The following is a 22,347-nucleotide window of genomic DNA, read 5'->3' on the forward strand; positions in this document are numbered from 1 at the left end:
AGAGAGAGAGAGAGAGAGAGAGAGAGAGAGAGAGAGAGAGAGAGAGAGAGAGAGAGAGAGAGAGAGACCAAACTTTTATTGCCGCAAGGGCTAATTCGGGGGAGGGGTGGTGACCGAGGGAGGAAGTTCCCCAGTGACTCTGGCAGCCCGGGCGACGATGGCATCTTGCACCACCGAATCCGAGCTGTCCAATGCCCTCGCCCAATGCTCACCGTCTCGATATTAGGGGAATGGGTTGTGGGGTCATTGCCAGAGGAGGTGATCCATGGTTTGGACCACCCCACAAGCGAGGCAGTGGGGTGAGGAGTACAGAGTGCGGTACATGCGGTGCAGGCAGGAGAGGCAAGGAAGGGTGTACATTTGCACTAAGCGCCATAGGCGTTCTTCAGTGTCAGAGAGCGCCGGGTGTGCAGGGGGCAGTAGACGGCGAGTGAGGCGGTAATGAGACTTTGATAGGGGGGACGTTATGGTTGCGCATTTAACTTGACTCCAACTCGTCATCAGACGGCATTGCGATGGGCGGGTGGCGAGGAGTATAGCGCTTTTGATTTTTGTGACTCTTGCCTTTGATCACTTCGTTGCCCTCCAAGCGTTTATCCCTAACCGTTACACGGCTGTCCATTTTATAACCAATGTTGTCATTAGCCTTCTAAGCTTGCCTATATCTTGAAATGTAGGGACCAATGGCGCCTCTTGCAATCGTTGCGAATGGGGCGTATCTTGTTCCGATTCTTGCCGCGGAGCCTTCGTGAGTGCTTTTCGATACGTTAACAGTTATACAATTAGGCGATGTAATTATTCATTGCGAATCGCTGCTTCTTCAGCTGTTCGATTTCTGCTGTAAGTTTTTATATACGGAAATGACTATCTTGCGTTAAGGCTGGTTGTGCGGCGGCCAGTGAGTCAAAATCTGAAAAGGTGCTGCTGGAAAAGGGAAACCTGAGGAGGGTCCTCAGTCCTGCTGTCGCCGGGCGGAGGCTCGCACTTGCTGATGAGATGACAAGTGAAATTCTGGGGAAAGAAAGAAAAAAATATTAATATTGCCGGTCTGCCATGGGCGCGAATTTGCTTAGAGTAATAATAGAGTGCGTTTGACAACTTCACTGAGGCACCCACGGAAGCTGTGTGTGTCATCAGCAAACATAATTTCCTATACAAAGTTTTTGGTATGTATTAAAAATCATAGCGCATGCAAACACGGACAGTGGAGAGAAGAACACAATGCAGCGCTAGCTTCGCACTAGTTTTGCTTGAAAGATATGTACATCTTCCCACCATCATTGCACTGTAACCGCCAATGCCGACGTGCTGACACGCGAAAAATGTCGACTCCTTATCTGTTAGACTGAGTGATGGCACATTCACGTAAGAAGAATGCTCTCTAATAATTTGATAATAGATAAATAGTAATTTTTTTTAAATTTTATTTCTTGGCAAAACCAAGGGGGGGGCTGAGTCTAAAGGCGAACGTGGCCTGACAGAGGCCTCAGCCACCCGATTTACAGCGTACATAATAACACGTATGTTCACAAATTTAAGCATAATAGCACAATCGTAATAGAGAAATAGCGCAAACCAAAGTCATTATTACATTTCCTATGTATTACACAATTTGATTTGATAATTTGATTCTGATAATAATTCATTGTTCATATTCAGTGCACAATAGGCAATTTTGCAATCTGCCTCAATAGTGTCCCTTACAAAGTCTCGCTAGTGCAACACATGATTAAAACAAAAGCAAACAACCACCACCGTTTCGGTGGACTGAAAATTACCATCAGGGAAGAACGTTTGTCGGCTCTCTTAATCGGTCGTGAAGACAACAGCCGGGTTTGCCGATGTATTGCTTCTATCACGACAGTGGTCTCAAGGTGAGCCCTGGAAGCTGATGCTGACAAATGCAATTAATAGGGGGCACACCTACTAATTAGGACTAAAAGAGATGTTTCCAGTGGGCCTATACGGAGAGTTGACGCAACTCAGCATGACAGTTGCCTTGTTCTTCCTTAAGATAAGGAAGGTGGGTTTGTCGTGATAAGGAAAACCCGTTTTGGTGAAAACGCCTTCACGCAATCATTTGAGTTTTACAACAGCGCGATTATGTTTTTTAGCAGACTCAGATGAGAAGAAGACAAACTATGCACAAAATAAAACCTTAGTCGTGTAGCAAAAAACATGAAAAAACTCAAGACTCCTTGGGAGTCATGTTTAGTGCCAAAAGCCGGGGTTATTTCGCAAAAAAGCACATGGCAAAAAATTGTCCGCCATTCCGCCCTGCGAATGTGAATGTCCATTGAAGCTATATCAAGCAGCACACATGTTGATGGGGGTATGTTTTATTATTACTTTACAGTAATGGTAGTGATAATGGCTTTTTGGTGACTGTGGTAGACCGTTATTGGTTTCGCGGTCATTTTCATTAAATTCTTAACCAAGACAGCATCCAACCAGGATCTCTTTGGTGTGTCTGGTTGATTGGGGCGATTGTAGGATTTACGTGCTAAGTTGTCCGTGACAAACGACAAGAAGCAGTCCTTATTAGCGGGTACCACAATGCGAATATAAATTGGAATTCCCAACAAGGGCTTCTAATGACGTCGAACAGCCCTTTCGACAGCAGCTACAACCTAATCTTTACCGGAAACGCGTGAGCGTGTGTTTTCATGCATGGTGCATACGGCCTTATCATTCACCATGCGGTTTGATGCTTGTTTTGTTGTTTTCTTTATTGAAATGAATACTGAGCTCTCCGTTGCATGCCTGATTATCCTGACGCATGCGCTCGCCGTCTTGGGCGAGAACGGCTGGGTCCTTCCGGGGTTTTTTGTTTACAACACGAAATTGTCCGACCAACAAGAGACTAACGGCTTCGTTGTAAAAACAATTTCACTGTCCCCTCAGGGGAAACTGAATATTTAAACTATTGACGACCGCTCTTGGGAAATTACACTGAAGAAATGAATAATGACGTGAAGATAAATAATGATAAAGGCGTTCTAACCTGCTCAGTAGACACCAACAATTTGTAGTATTCCTTGCCACATTATGAGCGCCTGCAGAGCGTTGAAGAAAGCATTTGTTTTGGTCCAGCGCTGTTTCATAATGCTGCAGAAAGGGTTGATGGCTATAATATTATTTAATATAATATAACATTATATATATATATATATATATATATATATATATATATATATATATATATATATATATATAAATGAGGGGTTCCGTGAAATAAGACAGAAAATAAGGGTTCTTTTCGACTCAAAAAATTCTTGATCTCTTTCTATGACCCACCACAACCTCCCCTTTGCTTTCCGAGGTTTTCTTGACTGCCAACCCTTATTTTCTGTCTATATATAATATATATATATATATATATATATATATATATATATATATATATGCCGAATTGGTAAGGCATTCGACATGTAATCGAAAGGCGTGGGTTCGGTCCCCACTCTGGGCGCGTGTTTTTCTTTCTTTCTTCTGTATAATTAAAAAAAAATGTTTACTTAATTAACTGTAGTGAAAAAGAAAAGAGCCTAACCACACCCCTATGTCTCCTTTGGCGTTGTAGACTGCTGACCTATCTTTCTGTATATATATATATATATATATATATATATATATATATATATATATATATATATATATATATATATATATATATATATATATATATATATATATTAAGTTATATTATTTTGTTTTTATAAAAATATTATATTCCAAAACAAAGAATGCGTGTTTGTTTCGGCTCGGCGCAAGTTTTGAGCAACTTGTGTTTAGCCCACCTGCACGCGTGTCTTGCAGACCACCAAGACTGTTTTATCGTTTTCAAGATTTACAGATACGTTGACAATTTTTACGATATATTGACAACAGTGTTGCTAATTACCCGTTGGTCATTTTTTAAGCTTTTGGCACTGTTTAGACAATGTTTTGGCACTTTAGTGTTCACAAATAAAGTTGCAGGCAATAATGCGCAGCAATACCCGTATGCTAAACTGACGCTTTCCGACAACTTATGTTGTGCATGTAACTCTGGAGCCAACAAGGGCCTTTTAGTTGACCATTCGACGAATAAGCGGAATGGCTAATCTGTGTTTCAAGAATTCCCTCCAAAATTCGTGCCACCATGCTATGCGAAGTAACTTCCGTGCAAGAGCAATCGGAACGGTTGCTCTTCGCATGGTATCCTGCGGGCGTTCTTGTATTTGAAGGGGAACGTTTCTCAAGAATATACAACGTGTGTAATACTGGTCAGAAGAGGTAGGCAACAAAACTTTTCACTCCTTTCATACTTAGAGAATATATCGTACCGTCTAAAACAGACTCCCAATAGGACGAACGTAAATTTCTCTCTGTACCTAACATACTGAATAATCTATGCAAGAGGACTAACCCCGTCTACAAAGCCCGGGCGATTTATGCGAAAACGCATCGGAGACCTTTTGTGGAGGGCGCAGTCGGGGTGGTGCACGATTTTCCGCTGTCGTGCGGAAAGGAATATGTATCGGTCACACAGGTCAATGTCTTAACGGGAAAACATTCGTGGCTTCATTGCAACGAATGCGGCTGCAAGCATTTGTTTGGATTATGCGTTGTATGAGCGAGACATAAGCTGCGACAGTCACGCATCGCAGCGAGCTAGCGCACCGGCGAGATGACGCGTCCAACACTGCTGATGCTACAACTTGGCTGAGCCTCCCCAGTGCAGCGTTCCGTTTACATACCTTCCACACGACAGAAGCTGGGTTCGACGCGCTTCTGTCACAACCATGTAAACACTACGATAGAGCAAAATGTAAGAGAGATAATTGAGGCAGATTTGATTATTGAGAATAGGGTCGTCTTGCGTAACTGTACCATCACATACTTAACACGCCGGTGGTGGCGTTGTGAGAGTGATGTGAATATTTTAAGTGCACAGCACTTTAGGGGCTCGCCTTGTCGTCGTAGCTCGCTCGCTGGACCGAAGTAGAGCCGCGCGGCGTTCCGTCGTCGCGGCGTAACCCAGAGGCTTCGAAAGCCAAGACGTGTATATAGTCATAAGCGTTGGAAACTCTTGTACCGCTGACGCTTGTCATACATCTCCCTGTTGTTTAGCGCAAATAAAACTGTCGGAGCATTTGAGACAGAACATACATAATTAACCGGCAGCGCCCGCGTTCATTTAAGAATGCTCTTTGGGTTGGTTTTTACGATGGTAAGCGAAAAAAAGTCGCAGTGAAGCGCCGGCACGTGCGGGAGGTAAGGCTAGCAGAAAAAGAACAGAAGGCTCGCTGGCGCAGTTTCAGACAGGGGGCGCGCGAGCCCTTCCAAGGCGGGAAATTTGAATTGTATTGGGTGGTAGCAGTGTGCGGATAATGGCGCTACAGCCCATTATACGGAATAACTGCTGTGCACTACCGACAGCTTTCCCATTGAGTGGAATGGCTTTAATTTTTTGTAATGCATGGGTGTCTTCTGAATTACTAACCTAGCAAGAGGTTAGCGCTTTGTGGTGTCCCCTCTCTCCTCTTTCCGTGCTTGTAAACGCTACGAAGTTCTCAAGATTGCCACGCAAAATTTCCCAGCAATTCGTAGTGGCCAAGTTTTGAGTATATGCCACTGAAAAACGACAGAGAAGTTAAGCAGCATATGCCGAGATGCGACGGGAAAGAGTAGCGGAGAGGCAAATTTAACGACGGAAATTGGGTGGTCTGTATACCTACTCATAAGCACTGTTTTAATAGGGATCTGTCTAGCTTGAAGCAGCGTAAGCGTGGAGATCGAGCGAGCAGAAGTTTTACCGCAGAGACTGTTCTCAGCGAACCTTTATCACGCACTTATGACTGCAGTGATGGCATAACTGCCAATGGCCTCGAGCCATCATACACCTTTCATTTTCCTGAAGTGCGGGTATTGGGAAAGTGTGCAGCGTATGCTTCGAGATAGGTGCACACAAAACGCACACCCCCATGGACACGGGGCCAACTGTGGACCACATTATATATTCTACCGGGCCCGATATTCGTTGTCCGTATGCATATTAGGAAACTCCAAGCAGACATATGATAAGCAAGCGGCGGAGGAATAGATTAGTTGGGCTTATAAATAATCCGTTGCGCGAAGCGACCATCTTTGAAATTTATTGCACCATTATATAGCCACTCCGGCCTGGCTAATGCGTACACTACTTCGGCCAGCCTGAAATGGAGCTAACATTTCTTTAGAGCTGTCTTTTACGAAGGCTTCGAAATTACCTCAACACCATGTTTGCGTGAACCCGAGCATCTGTCATGTAATTTCGTTCGGATAATACTGTTCTCGTCCCGCTGAGTCGAACCTGTAATTTGCCTCCTCTTCATGTTCCCTTCAGGAAACGCACCGGATCTCCCGGCAGCTGACATTAAAAGCGCGAATTGCGATGTCAAGTAGCGCCCTGAATACCCTCTCGCCTAAGGTGTCTTCCTACGACCTCTGACACACTTTCCTCTCAGGTGATGACGTAAGGTCCGACAGCGATGCGCGTGTGCGGGTGTGTGTGTGTGTGTGGTGAAAGCTTCCTCTCCCCCATACGCCCTCCGCGATGACTAACGCCAAGCGGTTGGGCAAGACTCTCGCTCGCAAAGCGGCATATTTACGGTCCACGTGCGAGCTAATGTATACGCTCGCTGCACGCGGACGCATCGCCGTAAGAACTTTCTCGTCGCGAACGCGGCGGGTGGCATGATTTTGAGTCTGCTTCAGTAGAGACGGCTCGGCCGTATGTGACGTGAATTCTTTATTTGTTGGCCGCCGGTAGTATCCATGGCATTCGTCTTCTTTTCTCACTATCTTTTTTCCTATTATCTTGAGAGGGGTCTCGGTGTGTATGATTAACGGTTTTTCAGTGTATAGGTTGCGTGAGATAGCCACTTGCATCAGAAGGGTCCGTTGTTTCTCAGTTGGGGTGTCGCTGCATATTGTTTGCATCTTCTCGTAACATAGACCTCCGCGTCACGCCGCTGAGGAAATTCTTTGTGGCGTCGGTTGGGGCAGTAGCTGCAGCGGAAATACTAGGTTCAAGAATGGAAACGAGAGAGATTTTTTTTATTTTAATTGTTGAAGTTCGCCGTTATACATGTGAAAAAGGCGGATTTTTTCTTTTTTTTTAGTTTTTTTTAGTCCCGTTACTCGAAGAAGTATACTTGTGCGGATCTTATGAAAGCGTCGGTAACTCACCACAGAAACGGGTGAAGGAGGGGGTTCTTTCTTCTCATGACGTAGAGTTTCCGCGCGCGATATCTTCACCAGGGTTCACAGCGGACTTCACAGATATGTCCCCAACCTTTAAAAAGAGGGAAACGCATTCCCGCTTCCAGTTCGTCCGCCATGTTTTTGGCTAGTACTTATCACTTTCCACACGATTTGTGGAAAGTTTTGACTAGGGTTGCAGCGATGGCGTAGAGGGAAGCGACGATGGCGTAGAGGTAGAACACCCGCCTCGCGTGCAGAAGGACCGTGGCTCGAATCCCGGTGCCGGAAAATTCTCACCGGATTAAAAAATAAATCCGCGTATTGATGGAATTGCACAAATGGGCTTGGGGTGCTGCCTGACCCCGGCGACCATTGCCGGCAATACACTCCCGCACCAGAGCAGGATTGGCCACCCTGGTGTAGTAACGGCCACAACCTCCCATGAATACGCCAATTAACCCACGGCCCTCAGTCCCCAGCGGCTCCTAAGCAACTGACCACAGCGGCGGTCAGACCTGTGACGCAGCACAGGGTGCTAAGAATCCCTGGATCCGGACAGGCCGCCAATGGAATCTGAATCTGGCAACGTTTAACGCGCGAACCTTATCTAGCGAAGCAAATCTCGAGGTGTTGTTCAAGGAATTAGAGGGCATTAAATGGGATGCAATAGGGATCAGCGAGGCTAGGAGGGCAGGCGAAGCCCTTACGGTGCTGAAAAATGGACACGTCCTATGTCACCGTGGTCTAGAGGACAGAAGAGAACTGGGAGTGGGACTTCTACTCAATAAAAGCATAGCTGGCAACATAGACGAATACCATAGCATTAACGAAAGGGCAGCAGGTCTTGTAATTAGGCTCAATAAGAGGTGCAAGCTCAAGGTGGTGCAGACCTACGCGCCCACATCCAGCCACGACGACCAAGTAGTGGCACGCCTCTATGAAGATGTGGGATCGGCAATGGCTAAAGTAAAAACACAGTATACCGTAGTTATGGGGGACTTCAATGCTAAAGTAGGCAAGAATCAGGCTGGAGACAAGGCAGTTGGGAACTATGGTCTGGGCTGTAGAAATAGCAAGGGGGACCTACCAGTTGAGCCTGCAGAACGGAATAACCTACGCATAATGAATACCTTCCTCTGTAAACGGGAGAGTCGGAAGTGGACCTGGAGGAGCCCGAATGGGGAGCACTATAATGAAATAGACTTCGTATTATTCGATAACGCTGGCGTCGTGCAGGATGTGGAAGTGCTCGGAAGGGTAAGGTGTAGTGACCACCGTATGGCAAGATCTCGAATTAGGCTAGATTTGAGGAGGGACCGCAACAAGCTAGTACGAAAGAAGCCGATAAATGAGCTAACAGTAAGACGTAAAGTAGAAGAATTCAGGATCGCGCTGCAGAACCGATATTCCGCTCTTAACGAGGAAGCCGAAATTACGACACAGGAAGCCAGCGACAACCTTACACGCATTATCATGGAGTGGGCAGTAGAAGTCGGGGGCACTATGGCTAGACAGGATACTGGTAAACCTTCACAGGAGACGAAAGATCTAATCAGGAAACGGCAAACCATGACAATCTCCACCGCAGCTGACAGAATAGAACTCGCGGAGCTCTCAAAGTTAATCAATAAGCGCAAGACAGCTGATATACGGAAGTATAATATGGAGAGGATCGATTACGCTATAAAGAACGGAGGTAGCCTGAAAGCAGTGAAGAGACGTCTTGGCGTGGGGAAAAATCAGATGTATGCACTTAAGGATAAGCAAGGCAATGTCATCACAAATAGGGATAAAATAGTCACAGTGGCCGAGGAGCTCTATAGGGATCTGTACAGTAGCCGGGACATCCAGGATAATGCCGAACGAGACAGTAGTTCAGAGGAGATAGACATCCCACCAGCAACGACCGAAGAAGCAAGGAAGGCTTTGAAAGAAATGAAAGGGGGCAAAGCACCTGGTGAGGATCAGATAACAGCAGACCCCTTCAAGGATGGCGGATAAATTGTACTTGAAAAACTGGCAAACCTGTATACGCAATGCCTAATGACCGCAATGGTACCGGAATCTTGGAAGAACGCGAACATCATCCTAATCCATAAGAAAGGCGCCATGAAGGACTTGAAAAATTACAGGACGATCAGCTTACTGTCAGTCGTCTACAAGGTATTTACCAAGGTAATCGCTAACCGAATTTCTGCAACCTTAGATTTCAGTCAACCTAAAGAACAAGCCGGGTTCCGTAAAGGTTATTCAACAATGGACCATATTCACACGATCAATCAGGTGATAGAGAAGTGCGCTGAGTATACTGAACCCCTATATATAGCCTTCATAGATGATGAGAAAGCATTCGACTTGGTCGAAACCCTAGCAGTCATTCAGGCATTACGGAACCTGGGGGTAGATGAGCATTAGGTAAGAATACTAGAGTATATCTACAATGGGTCTACAGCCACCATCATCCTCCATAGGGAGAGCAGTAAAATACCTATAAGGAAGGGTGTCAGACAAGGAAACACAATCTCTCCAACGTTATTCACAGCATGTTTACAAGAAGTATTCAGAACGTGGGATTAGGAACAGGTGGGAGTAAGGGTTAATGGAGAATACTTCAGTAACCTCAGATTTGCTGATGACGTTGCCTTGCTTAGTAACTCAGGGGACGAATTGCAAAGCATGCTTTCCGCACTGGGCGAACAAAGTAGAACCGTGGGCCTGAAAATTCATATGCAGAAAACTAAAGTAATGATCAATAACCTCGGGACAGCACAGCGGTTTGAGATAGGTGGCGAGGCAGTGGAAGTGGTAAGCGAATATATCCACTTAGGCCAAGCTGTGACCCCAGATCCCAACCATGAGGCAGAGATAATTAGAAGGATCAGAATGGGGTGGGGTGCATATGGCAGGCATCCTCAGATAATGAATAGCAGACCACCGTTGTCGCTGAAGAAGAAAGTCTATGACAGCTGCATCCTACCGGTACTCACCTACGGGGCAGAAACTTGGAGGCTCACTAAGAGGGTTCAACTTAAATTGAGAACGACTCAGCGTGCAATTCAGCGGAAAATGATAGGTGTAACATTAAGGGACAAGAAGAGAGCGGAGTGGGTCAGGGAGCAAACTGGTGTTAAAGACATATTAGTAGAACTTAAGGAGAAGAAATGGACGTGGGCAGGGCGTGTAAAGCGAAGGCAAGATAACCGCTGGTCATTAAGGGTAACAGAGTGGATCCCTAGAGAAGGCAAGCGCTGCAGGGGGCGGCAGAAAGTTACATGGGCAGATGAGATCAAGAAGTTTGCGGGGATAAAATGGTCAGAGTTGGCCCAGGACCGAGACAATTGGAGAATAATGGGAGAGGCCTTTGCCCTGCAGTGGGCGTAGATAGGCTGGTGATTATGATGATGATGATGATGATGATGACTAGAGAAGCACAGTTGTTATTTTTGTTGCATTCGGCCAAGGTGCCGCACCTAACAGAACTAGCGATCTAAAGTTTTTATAACGTATTAAATGACGTATCATGCAGGTAAGGAAGTTATCAGCCGAGGCGAGGGTGATGGACAAATGCTGAAACGGACATACAATCTAAAACGCAGCACGACTAGTTGGCTTTTTCATTAAAGGAGTCATGAAGCAAAATACAAGTTGGGTTTATTAGAAAGACTGCTTAGTCCCGATAACAATGATACCAATATCATCGCAATCTTCGCACAAATAACGGAGATATTAAAGAAAACGTGTGAAGCAGTCGCGACCCCCTAGCCAATTTCCCGCAACTTTTTTATGACGTCACGGAACCTTGTTTGTGCGATTGGCGGCCGCCTAACTGACCTGTGGTGACGACACATGACTGGACGTATGTAACGGGGCCTCTTGTTCCATTTGACCGCATCACTTGAATGCTAACGTGCAGTTAACGCACTGAAAATTATGTTTTATTGTTGGCCCGTATGACGTCATTCTTGCTCATAACCCGTCACTGTGGCGTCAAATTTAAAAGTTTTTAAACACTTCTTGCTTTTTTTTTTCGTTAAGAAAGATCTTTTAGGGCTGTAATGGAGCTGAGTGAGATACCGTCGCCACTGTGCGCGGACGCTTGTTCGCGTCGCTCCACGATATTTCCTCGAATGTGCCGGATACGTGACGTGCGCGTCAAGTAGTTCCTTCCCCACGCGCGGACAAGGTAAGCGGCACCTGTTGTTTCCAAATTTATTGCCGCACCGTGAGTACCACAGACTTTTCAGGCCCTGAAAGTCTCGAAGCTCAGTAAGCCTAACGGATCCGATACGGGTGCAGCCGCCGCCGCTCTCATCTTCACCCGCCTCCCTGAGCATTTGTGCCGCCGTAGTACTGGTACCTAGAAGTGGCTGCGTACACACCACCAGACACCGCGTGGCGAAGCAAAATCCCCGCCAGGCTTCAAGCCGACAACGCCCCGCCAGCGCCCGCCGCCTCGGTTCGTCCCCGCCGCGGCGCCCGTCATCCACGCGTGCCGCTTACTACGGGCGAGGCCTCTACCACGACCCAACAACGCCATCAGCAGCCGCTTCTTCTCGAGCGGGTGCGATCTTCCAGCCTCCGATGCTACTCGATGCCCCCCCACCCCCCCCCCCCCCCCGAGGGGAACGAACGGGACCCCGTTCTCTTCCGCCGGGAGGTAACGTGACACCTCGCAGCTCGGTGCTCGCCGTCTCTCTCGCAAGCTGTGTCTGCCCGCTTTCGAGGGGAGTGCCCACTACAGACGTATTTTGTGGTCTGTGTTTTCTGGTGCCTGTGGTGGACGCGTGGTTTCCAACGCCTGACCCTGTGAGTGCGATTGCGGCTCAAAGGGAGACGATTGACCGCCGAAGGCTTCGCGATGGGCGTTGATCTTTGCACGTACCGTATTAGAGTGGGCTGCTTTGTTCGCGCCGGTTGCTCTACGCGCAATGATTGTCCGGTGTGGCTTCAAGCCGAAAGTCTTACTCGACATCTGAGTACTGGGGCAAGGTTCTCGCTGGTCTTGTTTTGTCTTGCCCACTTGCTTGTCTGTGCTGGCGACGTGGAAAAAAACCCCGGGCCGGATAAATTAGATCAGCTGTTGACACTTATTAAGGAATCGATAACATCAAACCACAAATTTCAGGAGGAGGTATCTGGCAGATTGAAAGACCTCCAGCTCAGTGTGACGGATATCAAAAGACGCCTGTCTGAGCTCGAGCAATCTGATTCTGTCAGGGACCTCCGTGTAGACGTCAGTAGTGTCAGCTCCCTTCTAAAGGAATCATGCGATCAGCTTAGGAACATTGATTCAAGGCAAACCCAGCGATCGAGCCTTGTTGTGGACGACCTATACAACCGCATACGGCGCAATAACCTCATATTTAAGGGCCTTCCTGAGACCAGCCCGGAAACGGGGGCAGACACTGAGGAAACAATTACCAAGTTTGTTAGCGAAAACTTAGACATAGACGTCGGTGAGATCGAGCGGGCACACAGAATAGGTGAATGGAAAGAAGGAACTGTCCGCCCTGTAGTTGTAAAATTTCTCAACTTTAAAGACAAACATAACATCCTAAAGAATGCATCGAAGCTGAAAGGCGTATTGGCGCCACGTGTATGGATCGAGGAAGACTTTTCTCCAAGTATGCAATTAATCAGAAAACAGCTCAGAGACTTTGCCCACGCAACAAAGCAACCAGGTGAAAAATACAAGGTAATTTCTGATAAACTTTTCCTGAATGGCTGACTTTACCACCTCGACCCGGTAACTAATGGTGTCGTGCCCTTGCCGAGGCGCGGAACCCCTGCTACGGAACAGGGTGAGACACTTTTAGAGGAGTCAAGCGCCACGGCTGCTAAAGAAAAGTGACTGAAAAATCGTTCGTCCTCAAAGCTGTCAATCCTCCTGGCAAATTTTCGCAGCCTATTTAATAAACAGGACCTCCTATGCTCGTTCACTGAATCATGTTCGGCGGATGTTGTGCTTGGAACTGAAACGTGGCTTTCCTCTGATGTTAGTGATATCGAGTTGTCATTGGCTAAACACTTTTCCGTATTTAGGAAAGATAGAACAGTGTCTCGCGGTGGTGGTGTTATTGTGGCCGTTAAAAAGAATTTGCAAGCCCATTTAGTCGATACAATTTCATGTATAGGGATCCTATGGGTGATAGTACGCGTATCTGCCTCTGTGCGTTGTGCTGTCGGGGTCTGCTACCGTCCGCCAGATTCTTCCCCCGAATTTATTGAGCACTTAAACGAATCGCTGTGCTTTATACAAAACAAGTACCCAAAATACCCAATAATTCTTGCTGGAGACTTCAATTACCCAGGGATTGATTGGCGGTCAGGCATACCACATGGCAGCACAAAAAGGCATGAATGTCAAGAATTTCTCGATGTGTTGTCTGCCTTTAGTTTGAGTCAAATGGTCAGATTGCCTACACGTGTCGACAGAATTTTAGATCTTGTGCTGACCACAGAACCAAGCAATATGCTCGTACATGTTTTAGATAACATCAGCGATCACAACGTAGTGCATTGTGAGGTAACACTAGAAAGCTCCAAAACCGAGAATAAAACGAAAACAATTTTTGATTACAGCCGCGCAAACCGCGCCATGATAGAAACCGAATTGTTATCATTTTCCGCGCAGTTCTTCACTTCTTTTGCGGCAAATTGTTTGCGATAAGCTTCTGGAACTGAAAGAAAAATACGTTCCAAGAATCAGTATCACGTCATCGACGCAAAGCGCGTGGTTTACGACCGGCGTTAAACGCTGCATCAATAAGAAAAAGCGACTTTATTCCAAGGCCAGACGATCTGATTCAGCGGATGACTGGAAGCGCTACAAAGAACACTCTAAACTGTGCAAAGCAGAAATCGAGGCAGCCAAGGAAAAATTTTTCAACAACGATATAACAAACCTACTGCAGACCAACACGAGAAAATTTTGGAAAGTGATAAATCCAAAGTACTCATCATCATCGTCCATATCATTGTCTAAAAATGGTACAGACCTTTCCTCATCAGAGGCTGCAGAGGAATTCAATTCTGTTTTTTGTTCTGTGTTTACAAATGAAAGCCCATTACCAGCCACTCTTACTTTACAGTCATTAGATTCAGCAATGGATGACTTGCTTATCACTCAGGAGGGTATTGCTGCAGCCATTGATAGACTCCCGACCAACTCTGCACCAGGCCCCGATGTAATATGCACCAAACTACTAAAAATGACTAAAGTGGTCATATCCCCGATCTTAGCTGCTTTATTTCAGCAATCGATAGACACAGGATGCGTACCGTTTGCTTGGAGAATTGCCCGTGTTATCCCCATCTTTAAGTCAGGCGACCCATCTGTGCCTCTTAACTACAGACCGATTTCCTTAACCAGCATAGTTTGCAAACTTCTAGAACACATAATATCATCTGCCGTAATGAGCTACCTAACAAAACAGAGCTTCTTTTTTTCTAATCAACATGGTTTTTTGAGAGGCCGTTCTTGTGAAACTCAGTTATTCGAATTAATGACTGATCTCCATAATGCAGTACATTAGTCCTCACAAATAGATGCTATATTCATAGATTTCGCCAAGGCCTTCGACAAAGTCCCTCACATCCGTCTAATGGAAAAACTTTCGGCTCTTAATATCAACCCTAAGATTAACAGGTGGATTAAGAACTTCCTAACCCATCGGTTTCAGTCAGTAACCATTAATGATAATTCCTCCTCTTTAGCTTAAGTAACTTCCGGTGTTCCACAGGGCTCAGTCTTGGGTCCTATCTTATTTTTAATATATATCAATGACATTAACACTAAGATCTCTTCTACTATCCGATTATTTGCGGATGACTGCGTCATTTATAAGCAAATTAAAAACCCCCAAGATTTCTTATCCTTGCAAGCAGACCTTAATCAACTGACGAAATGGTGTAGGGATTGGCAGATGGAAGTAAATGTGCCCAAAACTAACGCCATAACATTTACCAAAACTAGCGCGTCTGAGCCCCGTCACTATTTTCTCAATAGTGTGCCTGTACAAACCGTAACCATGGTAAAATACTTGGGGGTCCACATAATGTCTGATCTAACCTGGAATCACCATATCGATACAATAACCAGCAAAGCTTCTAAATCACTCGGATTCATTAGGCGCAATCTGCATTCAGCTAACACATCCACAAAGCTTCTGGCCTACCAAACACTTGTTCGATCAAAGATTGAATATGCAGCGCTAATCTGGAACCCCCATCAGTCGTATCTCGTAAATAAACTTGAGGCACTCCAAAATAAAGCTGCCCGATTCATTCTCAGGAACTACTCACGAACATCAAGTATAACAGAAATGAAACAATCCCTGAACTTACCACCTCTACAACAACGCCGGCTTTATAGTCTTTTATCGGTTTTCCATAGGCTATACCACAGCCAGTCTTCTTTCGCTGCCTCGCACATAAGACCCGCTGGTCGCGTTTTTTCCCGTTTAGATCATGCATTCAAAGTTCAACCAATATTCGCGCGTACCAACGTATTTTTCTTTTCGCCACTCTTACTTGCTATTCGTCACTGGAATCAGCTCCCAGGTAACATCGTCACCCTCAGTAATCACGACTCATTTATCAAAGAGTTGCAGTTATTCCTCAATGTATAAATCATTTTCCAGTGTTTGTGTCATTTTTGAACCTCTTAGATTGGTTCAATGTTCGATGTTTGTGTTATTTTGAACCTGGGTCATTTTTTAACCCTCGCATTTTAGGAATTGGATAATTGTTGTGCGCCTTTTGTGTACCCTTTTTTTGAAACTATGCACTTCGACATGAATGTATTTGTATTCGCATTTTTTTGGGTGTTGCTGTTTTTAATGTTGCAATGTGTTCTTTTTTTCATTGCGACCACTATGTAACGCCCGTAAGGGCCTTTAGGGTAAATGAATAAATAAATAAATAGTTCTTTCCAATTACACGGAGATGTATTTTCTCTTCATGGCTCCTTTAGGCGTTTACAAAAATCCTTCGTAAACAATGTCCAGTTAGCTTGCCCGAGTAAACCAGTAAGTGCGTCGATTTAGAGCTCTTATTTGGGATTTGCACTCCTTTTCAACGAGAAAAGTGTGTTAGAAAGGGCCGTTTTCCTCCCACCACTCTACCCGCTGATTTGCTGACTCTGGGTATAGCGAACTGTGTCAATGTGCAGGGGTAATCTTAGCAGATTTCTAGCATACTTAGTCAGAGGAGAGGGTTGTAGTGTTAAAAGGAAAGCTCTGTAATGGTGGAAGATGTGTGTGTGTTGCAGATAAAAGGAGTAGCCGGGTGGGAGATGCCAATGTGTCGTCGTGATCTTCCGTTAGGAAGCTGTGGGCGAGATCCTCGCCCGAAACCACACGATCGAGCAGCTGAGCCCGCACCGCACGTGCGTGGGGCGTATGTGCTGGAATCCAACTTGCTGCGGCGCAAGGAGCTAAACCCGCACCGCTTGTGCACGGAGAAGCGGCAGCACGCACTGCTCTGCATTCGCGCCCGTCTGTGAGCCAATCGCTGAAAATCCAAGTGGTGCACTGAGGTCGAGCTAATGTCAGAGACTGCGTGCGAAGTCGTTGTTAGGACATGATATTGAGGCAGACCCTCGCCGTGTCAGACGAGACGGGGACTCACGAGCGATCATTGAGAAACGAGATGTCAAAGGGGTCATGGAAGTTATTCCTCTTTATGTATCGCAACAACCATCTGCCACCGAAACAGATGCTTACATCGCAGAGCACCCATGCAAGGCGAGTTCGGAGCGTCACTCAGTGTGTGTGTGTGATAAGCTGTATTTCAAGACTGACGGGAGAGGCGCTGCAGCTATCTTTTGGTATCGTAATAAAATCTCCGCTCTTCATGTAGGTGACGTTTTGAGTCGCCGTACACGATGTCTCGCATATCTTGAGTGGTTTTCGCAACGTTGTTCTGTTTGATGGCCCCTGATAGTTTATTTGAATTTATGATTGCGTAGTTTGTCGTCAACTTTATCGCCTTCTTCCAGCATTGAGTGTCCACACGATTACGCCAGAACGAGTGCATTGACCTGCTTACAGGCGCCTGCATCCTAATCTGCCCAGAAGTGCCCGCATCACACATGTGGGCGTAATCAACGCGTCTCGCCCTTAGCGGCAAATTTTGGGTCACTCAGCAGATGTGACAACCGGAACTTGTGGCGAATGCGTCGTAAATTTAGTCTAGAGTTTTCTTGTGCGGCCACGTGGTGTAGTAATTCAAACTTTCCAGGACCAAACCGTATTCTCTGCACGTTCACGTTACCGCAACTGGCTCCAGGAATATCGTGTCTAAATCCCGTTCTAGATGGTGCGAATTTCCCCTGAGATTTTGCAGCTGCGATGACGCTCATGCGGTAAAACTATTTATTTTCCTATTTTCATACCTTCGAAAAATTGTCAAATGCCAAGCGACGCTCACGGGAGAACTTCGACAGTTCCAAGCATTTGGCAATGGGCCACGGTAACTTGAATAGATCGTTTTGCCGCACGAGTGGCGCCGCAGCTGCGAATTCGCAAGCGAAATTCGCACCATCTAGAACGGCCATAAATCTGTGTTTCGAATTCGGGACAGCATGGTAGACAGCTCAGGAAGCAGCCTAAGTAGATGCCCGAACCAACGAGAATTGGAAAGGCCCGCGGTCATCGCCGCCGACGAGAATATCGCTGTGGTGGCATCGTAGGATACATGTCAACAGAAGCGAACAGCAGTTTTGTAAAGCCAATACTGAAGTAAATATTAGACAATTAAAAAACTAAACTAAAATAGGTTCCCAAATATTAAGTTCCAAAAAACATTTAAGTGTAGGAACAAGTTTGTTGGGCAACATTCGTGTGCATAAAGGTGGCTCTGGCGTCGTTATCCAGTTCAGAGCTCCAGTCAGGCCACCAACGTAGTCTGCATCTTTGCTGACTTCGATGCTGTCTTGGCGAAGCTGATCAAGCAGATTTAGTTGCCGTATTTTTTCTGGAGCATTAAAACAAGGCTTAACGTGGATATGACGGATGATCCACTAAAATGGCAATTAAGCCGTCTAAAGAGGAAATTGGGACGCACCGTAAACATCTTTCAGTTAACATAAACATCACCTTTACAGTTACTGGCCATGGCTGCCAACTAAAGTCTGACTCTGCGTGGTGCTTTGGTTACACTAAACAGAAAACGACTATTCTGCGCCTTCTCGGCGCTTACGCGTTGAGAAATGAATACAAGTAATTCGAGGCCACTGCTGCTCTTCGCCTCGTCAAGCTATGCGAGAGGCAGTCTTTGTCAGCTGACCGGTGCAAAGGCGCGGGAAGGGAAACCTAAGACTACTGTTGTTGAGAGACTCGCTTCGGCAGGGGTGCGTTGCGATAACAACAGCTTGCTATATCGATGCACGTACAGTGTAACCAGGAAATGCGTCAGCCATAATGTCCAAAGCTAAAACTGAGCATTGGCTTAAATTTACGCTGTAAAAAAGATTTAGCCTTGCGACAACGCTCCTGGCCAGTCTTGGTTGCAGCCACGTTTCAGGCGGGTGTGCAGCACATCATGCATGCAGGTCCACCCATGCCGATGGCCTCAGCGGCGCCTGCGGCCTGCCAGCTGAGTCGACAAGTATGGTGCTGGGTCAGATTACATGGGCGCCGAGAACGCTTCACGCTACGGTTTCTAAACAATCGCAGCGGCTTCGGGTTTACGGTGCTGTGTTACACGTGCAGAATTGTGAGAGCGAAAACTGGGCAATGACGCGGAAACACCCGTAAGGAGCTGAGGGTGGCCCGAGTTGTTACCTACTGAAGTGGCAAACGATGTCTTCCGCGTTCTTTTGTCTTTTCTCTTTAGTGCTGCCTTTTTCTCAAGTATTTACCAAAGTTGGAGCCTCGGTCATTGAGCCTTCCGCGGAGGAGGACTGGTCAAATCCACAACCAAAGAGAGTAAAATGCTGTAAGTACAACTCCCGTTAACTGCGTTCGCTCCTTTCTAATTTATGGATTACGCTTTCATTGAACGTCTTAGTAACAACATACAAAATAGCTTATGGCTGTTACGCGTATACCGCTGTGTGCGTTTACCGTTGTTATGAAGGTTGAGCGAGACATTTCCCGCCACTGTGGGCCTGCCTCGCTCGAGGCACCGTGCTTGCAAAAAGAAATAAATGAGCAAATTTGTAAATAAAACAAAAGAAAGAAAGAAGGTAAGTAACATAAAAACAGCGTTTAAGTTGACGTTGCACATATTTGCAAGAATTCCTCAGCACAAACGAAAGCTTTTCACCTACTTTCTATGAAAACAAATTACGCACACTGTATTCAACTGCATTTCAGCACGGCAAGGAGGCACTCTAGAGCGTGAACTACATGAAACGTCTTTGCACGAGAACGGAGTGCGTCAACGCGGCGTGCGAGGTTTTCGGACTTCCGCTCCAGCGATTCTGCGCCAACGGCTGTTACTGTCTAGACTTGAAAATGGCGCGCCATTGACTTTCGTATGGAACTTCATTCGACGCACGGCGGGACAGTGGGAGGGGCCTAGTTACTTAGTAGAGTAGGGACAAGCCCGCCTACCCACCGTGGTGGCTTAGTGACTAAGGCGTTGTGCTGCTGAGCCCAAGGAGGCGGGTTCGATTCCCGGCCGCTGCGGCCGCTTTTCTGATGGAGGCGACAAGCAAGAACGCCCGTGCGTTCGAGATTTCGGCGCGCGTTAAAGATCCTCAGGTTGTGAAAATTAATCCGGAGCCCTCCACTGCAGCGCGCCTAATCGTGTGTTGAGCGTCGTCGGATTATAGATCGTATATAGTCTATTAATCAAATCGAGAAGCGCGCTTAATAGCCTTTCATAGGGTTCGGAGCAGCAGGATAGGCCGCCTAGATATGTTTAGGCTTACCGTAACCCCACGCCGGGTATTTGATGGCCGCTTTCATAAGCAGCGCGGGTGGCGATGTGTAGTTCCGTTCGTAGCCACATTATAAGCTGCTTCCCCGTACGTGTAACTTGGTTTGCTCCTTGAGTTTCACTACGGCGAACAGTAACGAACATCCTTCGCAAGCTTGCCGTCACCAAACCGGCAACAGTCTAATTAGTGTTGCATCATGGCCGTGATTGGAGCAGTCATAGTTGATTTCACCCACCCGGACCAACCGCTTCCGCTCACTGACTAGCCAGAGTAACTGTTAATTATTGATAGTGACGCTAGCTAGTCAGTGAGCGGAAGCTGTTTGCCCGGTTGAGTAAAAATCAAGACCCACTGCTCCCATCCAGTACAGCAATTTTCGCCGGTGATGTTTCGCAACTGCAAGTGATCAGTCTGTCTTGATTTTACCCAACCGGACAAACCGCTTCCGCTCACTGACTAGCCAGCGTCACTATCAATATAACAGCGACTTTGGCTTGTCAGTGAGCAGAAGCGGTTGGTGGTCCGGTTGGGTGAGATAAAACTGCGACTGCTCCGATGGCGGCCACGATGCAACACTAGTTAGACCATTGCCCACCAAACCAAGCTATGGCATACATATCAGTTTTAATTGGTGCGGCTAAATATTTTGACGTTGCGACGAGGAAAACAAGCATGCAAACTTGGTGCGTGCTTCAAGCGCAGATTACTTCAAGCACCCTCCCGTGCGCACTTACTGCCGTGTGCTGAGCATGACCGGCGTCATCACGGCCGACGCAGCGGAGAGGGAGTGCGGCTCTATTGGGATGAAGATGCTGAGCAGCAAGACGACGCCCTTGAATCGCCTCTGCACCCTGATGAAGATCTTCTCGCTGGAAGAGCACAACATCTGGCTCGCCGACGTGTAAGTGTACGGCTGCCGTTTCGTGAAGAGCTTTCGGAGAGACTGAGACAAAGAGAGATAGGGAGGGAGATCGATGTAAAAACTGTGATTGAGATTCCTCTGTCGTAGGAACCAGTAAAACACGAAAGTTAAAAGTGCAACGAAATCTGCACCTGAGCATGATTTGCGGGTCGGCGGCTGTGCATGGCGAGCGACACCCTGCTAGCGGGTCGTTTAGGCAAAGGTGTACTGGCGTCATTTCCGTGACGGATGTTACGCCAGTGAAATCCTGGTGTATCATGGCATAAAAGACTTTCCTGTTAAAATATAAAACCGCAAAACGAACAACCCTAAGCACAACGCACTTTTTAGTTAAAGGTTGCCTCCCCGCAAGAAGAACCTTTGTGCAGGGGTGCACCCTTTAGAGGCCGCTCGCTTTGATATTCTGGCGTCACTTCCGTGACGGCTATGGCGTCACTCAAATGTTTGTGTATCCCGGAATAAAACACTTTTGTGTTAAACATGTCCCTAGAAAACTGGCTAGTCTGCCATTCTAGCCAGTTTTCCCATTCAACAGTATGTCGCACCGGCTAAGAAAGCCATCGGGCCAACAGCGCTGCACTGATCGCTTTGCGCACCCTTACGTATGCGCCCGCACCCTATCATTGCGCATTCTTAAACGCCCAGCGTATTTGCTGCTGAGGCATTTTTTAGGAACTACTTGTCTGCTCATAAAGATTTTTCTTATTTGTTCATTTGTTTTACTGACTACTTGAATAAGCCTTTTTTAGTAATTTAAAAGCTGTAAAAATGGCATCGGTCTCTGGCTACGCCACTACATTGCTCCTGGTATTACTGAGATTAAGTGCATTGGATAGTGAAATGAGCTGCAGTACAGCTGCGCTGCCCTAATCCCAAATTTAAGAGGCCTTACGGAGCAACATAGCCTAGTTTAGCCTAATAATCATTTACTCAGCAATGTTCCGAAGCGGGAATGGTCACCTCGTTGCTTATGTTTGTTTCGGAGAACGCCGGTGGCGCTGGCCACTGTATAAATGTAGACATAAAGATGTTCAGTGTCAGCTCTTGCATTTTCTTTGAATTTGAGGTGTTCGCAGTGTGTACCCGCAGTTTTACTTTTAAAACCGGAAAGAATCACAACGAATGTTTGCTGCCTTACCCAGGACGTAAAAAGGTTTTTTTAACGGCGTCGACGGGAATTTCACGGGAGAAAGTTTCGAGATGCTTTACATTCCAAGTGGTGTGAGTCCTCGATGCTTCCCACGTTGTCTTGCAGCACACAGTTGACAGCGGTGCTGCCGGTAGACTTCCATCTGGAAAAGGACGTGGT

The 22,347-nt window shown here is 46.5% G+C and overlaps 1 protein-coding gene across 4 annotated transcripts in view; it reads left to right on the forward strand.

Moving 5' to 3' along the window:
• LOC144170480 (uncharacterized) overlaps positions 1-22,347 on the forward strand; it is a 99,075-nt gene that overhangs the window by 10,106 nt on the left and 66,622 nt on the right. For all 4 annotated transcript variants that reach the window (XM_077700314.1, XM_077700312.1, XM_077700313.1 and 1 more), the window contains exons 2-3: positions 19,066-19,167; positions 20,819-21,017. In XM_077700314.1, the coding sequence (XP_077556440.1) occupies positions 19,066-19,167; positions 20,819-21,017 (301 nt within the window). The remainder of the gene's footprint in view (positions 1-19,065; positions 19,168-20,818; positions 21,018-22,347) is intronic.

This window comes from Haemaphysalis longicornis, unplaced genomic scaffold (assembly GCF_048455015.1).
Source record: "Haemaphysalis longicornis isolate Haplotype H1 unplaced genomic scaffold, Haemaphysalis longicornis Haplotype H1 scaffold_2, whole genome shotgun sequence".
Classification (NCBI taxonomy): Eukaryota; Metazoa; Arthropoda; class Arachnida; order Ixodida; family Ixodidae; genus Haemaphysalis; species Haemaphysalis longicornis.